A 15003-nucleotide genomic window follows, 5' to 3' on the forward strand; every position below is an offset into this window, starting at 1 on the left:
CATCTATCTGTTAAGTCTGGATTTATATGTCTAATACCTTCTGGGCACCCATACCATCTGGATATAATTTTATAATTATTTTCCTGATGGAAGGAAGATATAACGGAACTATGTGTCATATAAACCCCTTCGTGACGGGAGACGTACAGTCACTTTGTGCCTATATGACTGGCCACGTACACTGTACGTGACGAGTTATATCAGGCTTTGTAAACTTTCCCACTCTTTATCTGATAGCTCCCTCCTCATCTCTTGCTCCCATCTTTTCATATACTTAGTTTGTCCCTTATCTTCCTCCGCCCTCAATATGCCATATACTACTGTCAAGGTGTGGGAGACTGGTATTTCTGATATACACAATTTCTCAAATGTAGTAAATGTCCTATTAAGAATTTTATATGCCCTAAGATGTCTGATATAATCTGATAGCTGGACTGCCTCCATCCACAACTTCCCATTGATTTGTCTTTTTGGTCTTAAGTTCATTTTCAATTCTTCTCTACCTGGTTCTAATACTTGCCACATCTGTATATGTGGATTATTCTCTGTATTTAATAATGTAATTGCTTGCATACCTGGTGGGAATTGTGGATTACCCAAGATGGGAGTCAAGGGCCCAGGCCTAGATGAAAGATTGTATTTAGTAGCATGCTTATCCCATACTTGTAATGCCCCTTGTACTAAAAGGGGCAATATGGACACCTGTGGCCTACACTCCACTGATATCCAAGGAAGATTCCTCAAAGGCACTGGGGAAATATCAGCTTCCAGTTTTACTACCCCTTTATTTTGACCCCTGTGAATCCAGTCCAATACTCTAGATATTAGAATCGCTTTATGATAGAGTGCAAAGTCTGGGATTCCCAAACCTCCTCTTTGTTTTGATCTCATCAGAACTTTTGCACTTATTCTAGGGGTTTTATTTGCCCAGACAAATTTCATCACTGCCGATTTTATTTTCTGAAAAAAAGATTCTGGCAGGAGAATAGGAATTGTCTGGAGTCTATATAATATTTTTGGAAGAATTTAAGACATTTACTCTCCCTATCCAGGACAGTTTTAAACAGTTCCATGTATGGAATTGAGCAAAAATATTGTCTATCCAATCTCTAAAATTAATAGCATATAGTGTATTAAGTTCTTTAGGAATATTAACCCCCAAGTATGCAATATATTTAGCCTGCCATCTAAATGGGTAGTTGTTCTTTATGCTAGTTTTACTTTGTCAGTTAAAGATATATTTAAAGATTCGGATTTAGATAGGTGTATTTGGAAATTACTCAGGTCCCCATAGCTCTTCAGTTCTTTAACCAGTTGACATCCGCGGTGTTAAATCCCCCTCCCATCCAGGCCATTTTTCAGTATTCAGCGCTGCGGTACTTTGACTGACATTTATTCCGTCATGCAACGCTGTACTGAAAATTAGGTAACGATATTATTGGAGAAGTTATTAAGAGAAGTAGGTCATCCGCATATAGTGCTATTTTATGCTGTTACTATAACATATAATAAGGATGAAAGAGGGTATCCCTGCCGGGTGCCATTATTTATTGGAAAGGGGGCAGATAATTCCCCATTAACTCTAACCCTTGCATTTGGGTGTGTATATAATGCCATCACTTTGGATAAAAAGAATTCTCCCACTCCCATTTGCGCCAGTGATTCTCTAAGAAATATCCAGTTTACTCTATCAAATGCTTTTTCAGCGTCAACAGACAGAAGGCAAAGTGGTATATTTCTTTTTTGTGCTAATTCTATTAAATCAATGATCCTGGTAGTATTGTCTCTAGCCTCCCATCCCTGCACAAATCCAGTTTGGTCCAAGTGAATAATTTTAGGCAGTACCTTTTTTAACCTGCTGGTCAATACTTTTGCATACATTTTTAAATCTAAGTTTATAAGGGAAATTGGGCAGTAATGGCCACATTCTGATAGATCTTTCCCAGGTTTTGGAAGCACAGATATATGTGTGTCCATTGTCTGTATAGGGAATGGGTTGCCCTCTGTAACTGAATTACATGCTTTTGTAAAGAAAGGGCCTAGTAATCCCTCGAACTGTTTATAAAATCGAGCTGTATACCCATCTGGGCCTGGTGCCTTATCATTTTGTAGTGTGGAAATCGCCACTTTTATTTCTTTTTCTAGAAATGGGGAACTCAGCATTTCACCATCCTCGGGGTTCAATGTCGGCAAATTTGCCTCCTCTATATATTTCCTCACTTTACTTACAAAATTGGCCCTTGGCATTTCAGTATATTTGCCTCGTAATGAATATAGGGATGAATAATATTTTCGAAAAGCTTCTAATATCGAGGATGGTGAATGCTGTATGTTCCCCCCTCTATCTTTTATCCGTGCTATTTTAGTGTTGGATATCCTTGGGTGGATTTTCCTAGCCAGTAACTTTGTACTTTTATCTCCCTCCTCATAATGTCTTTGTTTACCTTTATCTCTGGCTATCAGCGATTGTTGGTCCAGAATATTGCGAATGTCCCTTCTTACCTCCCTCAATTGGGTGGAGGTGTTTATCGTCCCACTCGCCTTATTCCTCGCCTCCAATTCATTTAATTTCCTAAACAGTCCCTTTTACCCGCCCTTTCTTTCTTCAGTCTGGAACCATGCTTAATCAATAATCCTCTTATTACACATTTCATTGCTTCCCATTGAAAAGGATTTGATGTGGTATCATCTTGATGGTCTTTTATATAAGTTTTAATCATTTTGAGGATTATACATACCTGTACACTTTTGTTTGTCGAATAAGCCATAAAACAGATATTAACCTTAAATGCTCATTTGAGCAGAAATACATTCATTAAAACTAAAAAAAGGTGAATTTGACATCCAGAGCTCTCTATAGTGCTGAAACAGTGTTTAAAGAAGGAATGAGTGTAGAACTCATCACCTTCTGTGAGGTGGCTACTAAAAATTTACAGGGTTATTCACAAAAGGGTGAAGAGTTTGGAGAAGGTAGGAGAAGTGAACAATCTAGGCAGGGGCGGAACTACCGCCGGTGCAGCCGGTGCAGGTGCACCGGGGCCTGAGCCTGGGGGGGCCCAGCACACACAGGCACCAGAGCAGTGGCAATGTAGGGATAGAGATGTGGGGGTCCGGCCGCCGACCGTCGGACCGTCCGTCCAGCTGGCCGCACAGCAGAGCAGCCTACAAGCACTCGGCGAGGCAGCGGTCCCGGCAGTGGTGTTGCAGGGGGGGTGGGGGGGGGGCGCCTGCCCCGGGCGAACTGACCATTCGGCCTGCAATATGGGGCAGTGCAGGATCCGGTGTTAGTACACCGGGGGCCCGCACTGCCGACTCAGTAAGGGGGCGGGTTCTCCTCTCCCAGCCACGTCCCTAGTAACAGGCAGCGGAGAGGAGAAGTGTGTCACACTCCCCACCCCATGCAGTGCACACAGAGTCTGGCTGAGAAGAGGCGCTGGCTGGGTAAGTCAGAGCTGCGGGGGAGGGGAGGAGGGTTGTGTGCTTTTATTTCATTTAATTAGACAAGTGGATTATAATGGGGAACATTACACTGTAATGTTCCCTATTATAATCTATTTATCTGATTAAATGATTACATACTCTGTTCTATCAAAGTTTGTGACTAAGTTAGAATGTGTGACTGTTCGCGTTAAAATGTGTGACCACGTGACCGGTCACACATTCTAACAGTCACAAACTTTGATAGAACACCACCATCACAGGGATCCCAACCTGAAGATTGCTATTGGCTATTTCACTTTGCAATATCCAATAGCAAACTAGCTATTGCACCCGCCCTTTGCTGCTGTCATTCACTAGAAGAGGACAGCAGCAGTGGGCGGGTGCAACAGCTAGTTTACTATTGGCTATTGCAAAGTGAAATAGTTAATAGCAATCTAGCTATTCATTCTTATGCTGTATTTTTTTTTCTGACTGCCGGCGGCTCCAATGTCAGAAAAAAAAAAAAAACAGAGCAGGGAAAGGTTTACTGTGCTTGATCAAGCAGAATAAACCTTTCTGTGAGAAAATGTTTCTCTCCCAGGTGGCCGGGAGCCGCTATCTAATAGCGGCAGACTCCCGAAGCGTTCGGGAGAGTTGGGATGTCCGCCATCAGGGAGGTATGGCCGGTACCCATGTGAGGGGTCTGGGCAGCCTGAGAGGCAGCATGGCAGAGGTGACAGGTGAGGGGGTGGAGGAGGCCGGTCCCCAGCAGCAGCAGGTAAGAAGAGTTATGAGGAGGTATAGGGAAAGGGACCCTGACGACCAGCTTACCTGGGGCCCTGCAGAGCCCACCCACCATAGAGAGTCTCAGGTGGGCTGTGCAGGATCTAAGGTGTGTTCTGCAGTGTCTCAGGTAAGTCCAGAGTCCAGCACGCTGCTGCAACATTAGAGACCGTTGGGGGGGAAATCTTGGCCATAACTGTACTGGAAAGTGAGCTGAATTGGAGAATGTTTCCAGTTCAGCTATTTTGGCCTAGACTGTTAACCTCTCCTGCCTTCTCCAAACTCTTCACCCTTTTGTGAATAACCCTGTTATTGATTGCCAGAGCTGTAGTCAGTCTGGCTCAGGGGCGGACTGATCATTCGGGCAGTCGAGCACCGCCCGAAGGCCCGTGGCCAGTAGGGGGCCCCATCAAGTCAGCAGGGGGGGCTCCAGAGGTGTGCAATTAGTTTCGCCGGACGCCTGGGACATGCAGTTCCGGGCATCGGGCAGGTGGTTTTCTTCTTTACATTTAGCCTTGCTGTGGAAAGCAGCAGGGTTAAAGGTTTTTTTTCCCTAAACAGAGGGACGAACGGTCAGGCAATTTCCCTCCTAGGCAGCAGAGGCTGTGTTAACCCCTTCAGCTCTGCTATTTTACTTGCTGCTTTTTGCAGGATGTCAGCCACCCAAATCTTCAGCTGTAATGACCAAATACAGAGTGGGACCAGCAGGGCTTTTAAAATCCAGAGGTCAGGGAGGTGTTTTCCAGCATCCGCGGTGGATGGCCGCAGAGGAGTAGAGCTCCGGCACAACCGTTTCCCCAAGGCAAGATCCTACGCACAGAGGACCCTGCAATTACTCCCCCTGCCTGACTTCGACCCCAAGGAACCCCGAGCATGGTGGGGGGAAAATAAATCTAAGCGGGGTCCCCACAAACTCACCGAGTTTTTCCGCTCGGTGGGCTCGCCGCGGATCCAAGATGGCGCCAGCTCGTCGAGTGCCTCGTCCTCCCCTCGTCCTTCTTACGTGTCTCTGGGGAACGGAACGAGCAGATGCAGCACGCAGCTGATTCTCCTGACAGGATCCTCTCCGTCCGCCAGCCTGGCCAAATCCAAGCCCACACGGGACTCAGGAGGTCCACAGGTACGGCATGAGGAGGTGGATGAGGGGGTTAGAGAGCTGGAGGTGGCCATAGAGGACTATCCCACTGTTGATCGCCCCCTGTTGGACACCACAATGAAGGACATGCTTGTCTCTCTCAAGAGCTCACTACATAAAGAAATGCTTTCAGCTCTTCACCAGCTGAAGGGGGATATTAACGCACTGGGGGACAGGGTCAGCCATATTGAGGATAAGATGGGGAAATACGCGGAGGCTTGCAATGATTTAGTGGACGCCCACGATCTTGGCCCGCAAAAGGCTCCTGCCTATTACCAAATCCCTCAGAAATAACAGGGTGAGCTATCGTTGGGGATTTCCCACCAAGCTTCTTGTTACACATGAGGGGATATCTCATGTGATCTCTGACGTCACTTCGGGAATCTCCTTCCTGGAATCGTGGAGCCTAATCCTGGACTATGTGGATTGATTGACCCCGGAGGCGGGTCCTTCTTCATTTGTCCTCTGTGCTCCGTATGCTTGGTTACTCACCTACTATGCCTTGAGTTAACCTATGGCTCTCCTAGCCCCACACTTAAAGGTGCAGCTCACATGGCTGCCTCTAAGGCCCTATGGTCTCTGTTCTTCAAATTCAAATGTTGAAAGTAACGCTCGTTGGCATTACTGTTCGTTTTTTTTTCCTGTACTGTTATTTATAGTTTGATTCTCCTTTGTGGTTTTTTTTTTCTTTTTCTTCTCATTGTTACAATGTCCAGGATGTAACCTCAGGGCTCCCCTGTCTGCTCCGATCACCATAGCAGAAATTACTAAAGTGATTAAATCTTTCCCTGCCCATAAATCTCCCGGAGCTGACGGTTTCTCCAATGAATATTATAAGTGCTTTGTTAATTAAGTGTCCCCGTATTTGCTCCCTCTGTACAATGAGGCCGTATCCTCCGGTTCCTTCCCCTCAGAGATGCTATTATAGTGGCCTTGCCAAAGCCTGGGAAGGAAACCACCCATCCACAAAACTTCAGACCCATATCTCTCCTCAATTCGGATATCAAGATATATGCAAAATTATTAGCTACCGGTCTACCATCATTAACACCCTCTATTATCCATCCAGACCAAGTGGGATTTGGGGCAGGGAGGCAGGCACCAGATGGTAGTCGCAGGATGATTGATCTGATTGTTTATGCTAAAAACTCTCGAGCGCCTTCTCTGCTCCTAGTGTTGGATGCGGAGAAGGAGTTCGATAGGATCCATTGGGAGTATCTGGCCCTTACACTACAGAGATTTGGGCTGGAGGGATCTATATTATCTGCTATACTAGCACTCTACTCTAATCCAACCGCTAAGGTGCTCTCATCAGGGATGCTGTCTCAAACTTTTGGGATCTGGAATGGCACACGACAGGGGTGCCCCCTGTCGCCCATTATCTTCTCTTTACTTATAGAGCCGCTAGCTGTTGCTATTAGACAGAACCCTGCTATACAAGGTATTTCAATTGCCAATGTGGAACACAAAATGGGTTTATTCACAGATGACATTGAACTTACATTAACCTCACCAGCCTCTTCGGTAGTCGCTGCTATGAAAGTGCTTTCTTCATTCGGATCGGTATCTTATTATAAGGTTAATGGGGCGAAGTCTCAAACAGGGCCGGTGCAAGGATTTTTTCCTACACAGGCGAAGGTGCATTTTTGTTATTTTTTTCTTATTACTTGTTTTTTAATCTTGTAATTTAATTACTTGTTTTATTATTATGTTTTACTTATTTTTTCATAATTTTTATTTATTTTCTAATGTTTTATCAAATTTTTTTAATTACATTTTTTTCCACTTAACTTTATTGCTATCACACAGGAGCTAACAATCCCCTGTGTGATAGCATATGGAGGTGACAGGTTCTCTTTATTGACCCTGTTACCTCCAATACAGGAGTTCTAGCACAACACTGTGCCAGAACTCCTGTGACAGCTGAGAGGAAGGGCTGCGAGTGCAGCTCTCCCCCCACTGTCTCCTGCGAGGAAGAAGAGAAAAGGTAGCTGGGGGGGGGTAGAGGGGGGATTGCAGACGAGAACTTCCTGGCAGGGGGAGGTCGGGGTGGCGTGCGGGTCTCACCTCATCAAAAGGATCCCTGCCACTGCTCTGCTCAGGTCTTCATACCGGCGCTGATCACACCTCTCTGCGCTCTCTCTCTTCTCTCCTCCTGGCCGCTCTGAAGCTGCAGCGAACGGGAGTAGAGAGAGAGGGAGCGCAGAGAGATGTGATCGCCGCCGCCGAGACCGTCTTAAGAACATCCTCTGCACCAGGCCCATGATGCTCTTAATCTGGCCCTGAGTTTTATATACAACCCCCTATGCAAACTATTCTGCTCAATCTTTTAAGTATTACTGTTTTAGTCCAATTCTTGCTTACATATTTTGTAATTTTTACTATGATTCTCCTAATATTTTATTTGCATAACACTTATACACTTTTGTTTCACCTTAGCCCTTATCAAGGGGGATTGTTTGGGCCACAAAATGTGTTGAATTATCTCTGTTGTCTTTGTGATATACGTGGATTCATAAAATACAGTTTTGGACTCCTGAGACATTTGTTAATGCTCTTTTATGAGAATTACTTATACAAGCTAAAGCCATCTGAACAAGTCCCTTAACAAGTCACACTCATAACTGGTAGTGTGCTGCAGCTATATTGTTCCTGTGCACTTCTCACAGTTTTTTTAAAATAATATGTTAAACTTTATTTGTAATTTGTTTTTTTGCACACAGATTATTTCTGATGATTATGCCATTAGGAGTACTCCTAAACTATATACATTATTTGAGGTGCACTTAGTTTGTTTCTCACAAATTGTCAGTGTTAATTTTCAACCTTATTTATTAATGGTTATTTACTATAATATTGCATTATTATGTATTGCATTATCCATTATTTTAAGGCTGGCTATATGCGTGAAACTTGATACTTTTTATTATACATTTCTGTTGTGGCCTCAATATTTTGCTCAGCACTACTCGAAACTTGTCCCTCCCATTTACTCAACAGTGAGGTAGTCAGACACTTTCCCATTGTAGTTAATTGAAGATGTATACTTTTGTTTGCATGCAGATTAAAGTTAGCAGAGCAGTGAGTACTATGGAAATAAATATAACACGTTTTTTCATTCCTTATATTAGCCTTAAAACTAAATTTCTAGCTTTAAATGTGGTTAACATTTAGTACTGAACCTAAGCTTTTCACATGATCACCCTATAACGTATTTATTTTGTTTTATCACAGCAAGAGAAGTTGGGAGATATCTGCTTCTCTTTGCGATATGTGCCCACAGCAGGCAAGCTCACTGTGATTGTGCTGGAGGCCAAGAACCTAAAGAAGATGGATGTAGGAGGACTTTCTGGTTTGTTATTATATATATTCAACACTCTTGAACACTTCAACACTTGTCAGAAATGTTTATTCTTTAAGGAACATATGTAACATCCTCTCAGCTACATATTCTTTTATTACCTACAAGCAGGGCCGCCATCAGGGGGGTACGGCGGATACATATGTATTGGGCACGGGCAGCCTGGGGGGCCCGGGACCCTCACATGGGTATCGGCAGTTCAGGTGACAGGGGCCTAGGTTGAGGCGGCCTGGCCGGACCGCGGCGGCGGCAGATGAGGCTTGGGGCCCCAGCAGCTCCCGGAACCAGAAAGTGGCAGGAGATGGTGGTGCGACGAGCGGCCGGAAGTGAGGAGAGAGGAAGGACGAGATAGAGCGGCCTGAAGTTACAGTCTGGGGCCTCTGCCGGGAAGAACGAGCAGCAGCCACCTGATTACAGACCCACTACCTCTCCCTGCTGCATGTGTTCCCACCACGAGGACAGGCAAAAGAGGTAAGTGCTTTATTCTATTTGCCTTAATTGTTTGTAACCCTATGTAACTGATGGAATTGATTTGCATATATGTATTGCTGGAAGTTGTAGTTCTCTATAGCTGGTGCTATTCTGCATTGCAGCAGTGTAGAATGGCATCAGCTATAGAGGACTACAACTCCCAGCAATACTTTATACAGAAATGGAGAATGGTAACAGGTATAGAGGACTACAACTTCCAGCAGAACTTTATACAGCAATTGCAGACTTGCAAATGCTGTATAAAATATTGCTGGGAGTTGTAGTCCTCTATAGCCAAAGCCATTCTGCATTGCTGTATAAGGGCCGATGCACACCTATGTGACACCGTACCGTGCGGGAATTGTGTACGATTTCGGGCGTATTGCCACACGGTAAGGAGCCGTATGGATGTGCACTGATCGCACAGTAGGTGCAATTATTTTTCAATGGCACCCCAGTTGCACCGGGCGGATCGCACGTTTTCCCACCGCGATTCCGCCCGTCCTCCTGAACACGATAGCGGCTACCACAGCCGCACGTCGTGTATCACAGAAAAAAGGTACAAGTACTTGCAGTATAAAGTATTGGTGGGAGTTGTGGTCCTCTATAGCAGTGGCCCATAACCTTTTTGGAATCAGGGAACCGGTTTAGCTGAAATTCCTTTTTCAAAGAGCGAGGGGAAAGAGGGGGAGATGGCTTTGGGATGGCATTTATTGTGCACTTTATTTCTATTATTATTACATTGTAATATATAATGACATTATTTTACAAGTCACCATATGCAGAATCAGTGGGCGCACTGAGCTTGTTTTTCTGCTCACAGGTGGCCAGTGCAGGCTTTCTGGTAGCCAGTGCAGGTATTCTGGTGGTCAGGTGGCCAGTATAGGCATTGTAAGAGGGGGTGGGGGCCCCCAAAAAAATCTTGCACCATGGCCCTTTTGTTCCTTAGGTCTGCCACTGTCTGCTGGTGTTCTGCTCTCCAATGATGTCACTTCCGGCGGGTCCTTGCAAGGCCGGTCTGCCAGCAGAGGGAGGCCGGGCCCCAGCAACAGCAGCAGAATACCATGCACAATACAATGCACAATGCAGAATACCACGACCACAGATATATATGGTCTGTTGTATTCTGCAGTGTGCCGCTGTATTATACAGCGGCACACTGCAGAACACCAGCAGCTATAGAGAAACAACAAATCCCAGCAATAATACATTAAACAGCCTGTGTAATGTATTATTGCTTGGATTTGTTGTTCCTCTAGAACTGGTCAGTACAGTGTGGTTATTGATAAGGGAGTGCGGTTAGTGATAAGGGAGTGCAGTTAGTGTTAGTTTCAATTTTATATATTAGTTGTAAGAGTGTTAAAATAAAAGTGGGTGCACTGAAGCACCCAGTGGGACAGCCAGTGGATGAACTCGATGGGAGGGTCAGTGAGTGGACTCGGTGGAACGGCCAGTGGACATGCCTATGGTGTGTTTGGGGGGCCCAGACCTAAAGCTGTGTAAGGGGCCCCAAAATTTCTGATGACAGCCCTGCTTACAAGACCAAGCAGCCTGCGGGTTTTTAGTTCTTCCTATAGATGTGTGTCAATACTATCTTCCTAGAAAAGGTTAACAGTAGTTTCACATATTCTTACCTTGCTCTTTGGAAGACAGCATGATCTTTCCACTAACTATGTAAGGTCCACCGCAGGAGCAGGGCACTTTGTAGAGGTCCAGCTGATGGTATTCTGCATTGCTTGTATGTACTGATGGGATTTGTAGTCCTCTGTAGCTTATGGTATTATTCTGCATTGCTTGTATGTACTGATGGGGTTTGTAGTCCTTTATACTACTGTAATGGTATTATTCTGCGAGTATGTACTGATAGGATTTGTAGTCCTCTATTGCTGATGGTATTAATAATACCATCAGTGATGGAGGACTACAAATCCCAGCAATACATTATACAGCAGTGCAGCATAATACCATCAGCTATACAGGACTACAAATCCCATCATACATACAAGCAATGTAGAATTCCATCAGCTATACAGGACTACAAATGCCATCATTACATTCAGCAATGCAGAATAATAGTATTATTAGGGCATTGAAGGCCCTGACATTGCTGGAGTCACCAGAGGCCAAATTAAGAAACCATGTTAAAAATTGTTTAACCACTTGCTGACCAGGTGTTTACACCCCCTTCCTGGCCAGGCCATTTTTCAGTATTCAGTGCTGCGGTACTTTGACTGACATTTATTCCGTCATGCAACGCTGTACTGAAATTAATTTTATACAATTTTTTGGGGACAAATAGAACTTTCTTTTGGTGGTATTTAATCACCACCTATATTAATGAAAAATTACTGAAAATTTTGAAAAAAAAAGTTTATTTTGCATTTTACAATGATTATTACCCAATTTTAAAAAAAATATAAAAGACGGGGTCACATTGGGTAAATAGATATCAAACATGTCAAGCTTTAAAATTGCGCACACCCACGAAATCCCACGAAAATCGCAAAAAAACTACCATACCCAAAATTGACCAAAGGCGATGCTTTAAAAGCTTTTACCGCTCATCAGTTTAGCGTTATCAGTGATTGATGGCCCTAGAATTAGTGCTCTCATTGTAAAGTTTGTGGCGATATAACATGTGCAGCGTAATGGGCGCAATCGTCGTTTTCGCACATATGCACACTGGACGCATGTTTGCATGCGTGTATGTATGGGTGGGGACTTTAAGAAAAAAATTCTCTTTTTTTTAATTCTTTTTCATGTGTAACTTCAAAATTTTGGGGGAAAACCTTAATATTTTTTTACTATTGTTTTTTCACTTAACTTTATTGCTATCACATAGGGGGCTAAGAAGTCCCCTCGTGTGATAGCAAAGAGGATGTGACAGGCCCTCTTTATGGAGATATCAGGGGTCTCCAAGACCCCTAATGTCACCTAGGACCCCCCCAAAGAAGCTGATGAAGCAGAGATCTGCTTCATCAGCTTCTCTCCAGTGTCTAAAGCTGGAGAGTGACACAAGAATGTTTTGTAATATACACCACTTCCAGATTCTGACACCGGAGAGGGGACCGGAGGGAGATTGTGTACCGATCTCCCTCTGATCGCCTGTTACAGAGGCACTATGCTGGTCCCGGGCTCGCACCGGGCACAGCGGAGCACGGGACCAGTGTGGACAGCGGGAAGGGGGCCGCGGACGGGGATACACACACACATACAGACCGGCAGCTTATACAAGCGATCTGCCGGCTCTATAGCTGGTCGTTTCCCGCTCTGTCATTTCCGGCTCGCGCGTGCCGTGCACGAGTGGGCGGGGCTAACAGGCCGTATATACACGGCCTGTTATATCCAGGAAGCTCCGGGCCGGCCGTTTTAGTACAATGGCAGGCCGGGAGGCGGGTAATACTTATCATTGCCCTGACACTTTCTGGTGGTTATTATTAAAAGATGTAATTTATACAGTTAATTTTTGAATATTGTCTGCATTTTTTCCATTATGGGTGTATGCATTTCCCCTAAGGCCTCACAAAGTCTAGAGTAGTGATGGGCCGAACACACCAGAGTTCGGTTCGAATTTGAACTTTCGAACATGGAAAAAGTTCTAACTCAAACTTCGGACTCAATGAAAGTCTAGGAGACCAGAATTTGGAAAATCAAACGTCTCTATTTTGAAGCCTTATATGCAAGTTATTGGCCATAAAAAAGATATGGGGATTAGGGTACTGCATCAATGGAAAAAAACACTTTGTCAGGGGATCCCAGCGCAGGTGACCCCACACCTGCACAGGTACCCTTACAGGCAGACCAAACACATGTGACCACACGGACCAGGTAAGTATGGTATATATAAATATTTTAACCTAGCAAGCTAACTAAAACAATCCACAACAGGCATAAACCAAAAATGTAACACAGGAAACCGGGTAACACAGGAAACAGGGTACTAAAATAGCATGCAAATATCAGGGTCTCAGGGTTCAGGCCAGAGGACTCAGACAACAGGGGAAAGCAACGACATCCTGAGCCAAGGTCCAGACTGCAGGGAGGGTTTAAATACTCTCCCAGGAGTATTACCTAATGGGCTGATTCCTGGCAGCTGGGAGACACCCACAGGTGAGCACTGGAGCTGCAGGTACCAGCACCACCCAGTGGTGGTCTGGCACCTAGCAGCCCCTGGCTGCCTGGAGAATCCTGCAGGTGAGCCCAGGAACTGCAGGGCTCAGCTCCAGCGCCACCTGGAGGCGCTCTGGATCCTAACAGTCCCCCCCCCTCAAGGAGCGGGCTCCGGACGCTCCACGAAAGTCCATCAGCGCCACCGAGGTCCAAGAGCACAGAAGGCCCGTGCTGCCAGTAAGTCCACCACACGCCCCATGTCCAAGGACCAAGGTCCGGCCGATCGCCGCCGCCAGGGTCAGGCAACAGGCCGAGCAGTCCACCACCCGGATCCGGCAGGAATCTCCACAGGCCTGCCGAAGTCCCAACAGGAAGGCCATGGGCACCAGAGTTCCGAGGAGTACACCCCCCAGCACAAGGGAGCCTGGGTATCAGTGGGTACGCCCCCTCTACGTAGCATGGGGGGTCACTAGGACCAACAGCGTGCTCAGCCAGCCACCGGTTACCCCCAAAACAGTGGCCACCCGACCAAGGTCACCACATACTTGAGGGAACGCAGCAAGACCACCCAGAAGCCAGGTGTGCCCAAATGGGACTCCCCTACCCCCCAGGATCTCACCACTACCAGGCCCAGGCACATGAACACTACGTCTAAAGCAGATGCCCCACTCCCCAGGCCCATTGGCTGCAAGGGGCACTACCTCGGCACCAGGACTCGAGCAGGCAGTGGACGACAGTCCCACAAAGTTCGATGGAACATGCCGCCAGGGCACCGGATCAGCAGAGGCAAGGAGTCGGGAAACAGGCACAGGATCGGAAATGATGAGCTGGAACTCGGGCACCTGATCGGCACAGGCAATGAGCTGGAACTCGGGCACCGGATCGGCACAGGCGAGGAGCTGGGCAGCGGGTACGGGATCGGCACAGGCGAGGAGCTGGGCAGCAGGCACAGGATCGTCAGAGGCCGGGCATCAGGCACGGAATCGTCAGAGACCAGGAGTCGGGCATCAGGCACGGGATCGTCAGAGACCAGGAGCCGGGTATCAGGCACCGGATTGTCACAGGCGATAAGCTGGAACTCGTGCATCGGATCAGCAGAAACCAGGAGCTGGGCAGCGGGTCCGGGATCATCAGAAACCAGGAGCTGGGCAGCGGGTCCGGGATCATCAGAGACCAGGAGCTGGGCAGCAGGTATAGGATCATCAGAGACCAGGAGCTGGGTAGCGGGTACGGGATCGTCAGAGACCAGGAGCCGGGCAGGAGCTAAAAAAATGTCTCTGGAGAATTTTCTTCCTTTTGACTCGATTTTTCTTCTAGCAAGTGTCCCCAGGGCGACATGCCGGATGACTGTAGATCCTTGTAGTCTCCCCTGGGTGACCGACGAGCGCATGCAGACTCTGCCACGGTGGGTCGGCTGCGACGGGTGGTCCTCCGTGACGCCTATGTGTTCATCTCGGAGGGGGGTGCTTATGACCGGGGGCCCTGGCCCACTGGTCACAGCTCTCCCCGCAGGCTGACGACGACGCTACTACGGTTGGGGGCGTTCTTCTACCGGTCCCCTGCTTGTCCTGGATCCTGGTGATGGATGTCCGGTCTTCCCTCATGGGGGTATGTATGTGGGTTCTCCGGTGGGTGTCTGAGTACCTGAAGCTGAGGTAAGCTGTGGAGGCTGTGCTGTTCCCTGTCACAGCTGCAGCCTCCTGTGCCTTCCTCCCTCCCTCCC

The 15003-nt window shown here is 46.7% G+C and overlaps 1 protein-coding gene across 1 annotated transcript in view; it reads left to right on the forward strand.

Annotated features, from left to right (window-relative positions):
- LOC108800424 (synaptotagmin-A-like) overlaps positions 1 to 15003 on the forward strand; it is a 177776-nt gene that overhangs the window by 122518 nt on the left and 40255 nt on the right. The window contains exon 5 of the mRNA XM_018572406.1: positions 8573 to 8690. Coding sequence (XP_018427908.1) covers positions 8573 to 8690 — 118 coding nt within the window. The remainder of the gene's footprint in view (positions 1 to 8572; positions 8691 to 15003) is intronic.

This window comes from Nanorana parkeri, unplaced genomic scaffold, assembly GCF_000935625.1.
Source record: "Nanorana parkeri isolate BGI_ZX_2015 unplaced genomic scaffold, ASM93562v1 scaffold2020, whole genome shotgun sequence".
NCBI lineage: Eukaryota > Metazoa > Chordata > Amphibia > Anura > Dicroglossidae > Nanorana > Nanorana parkeri.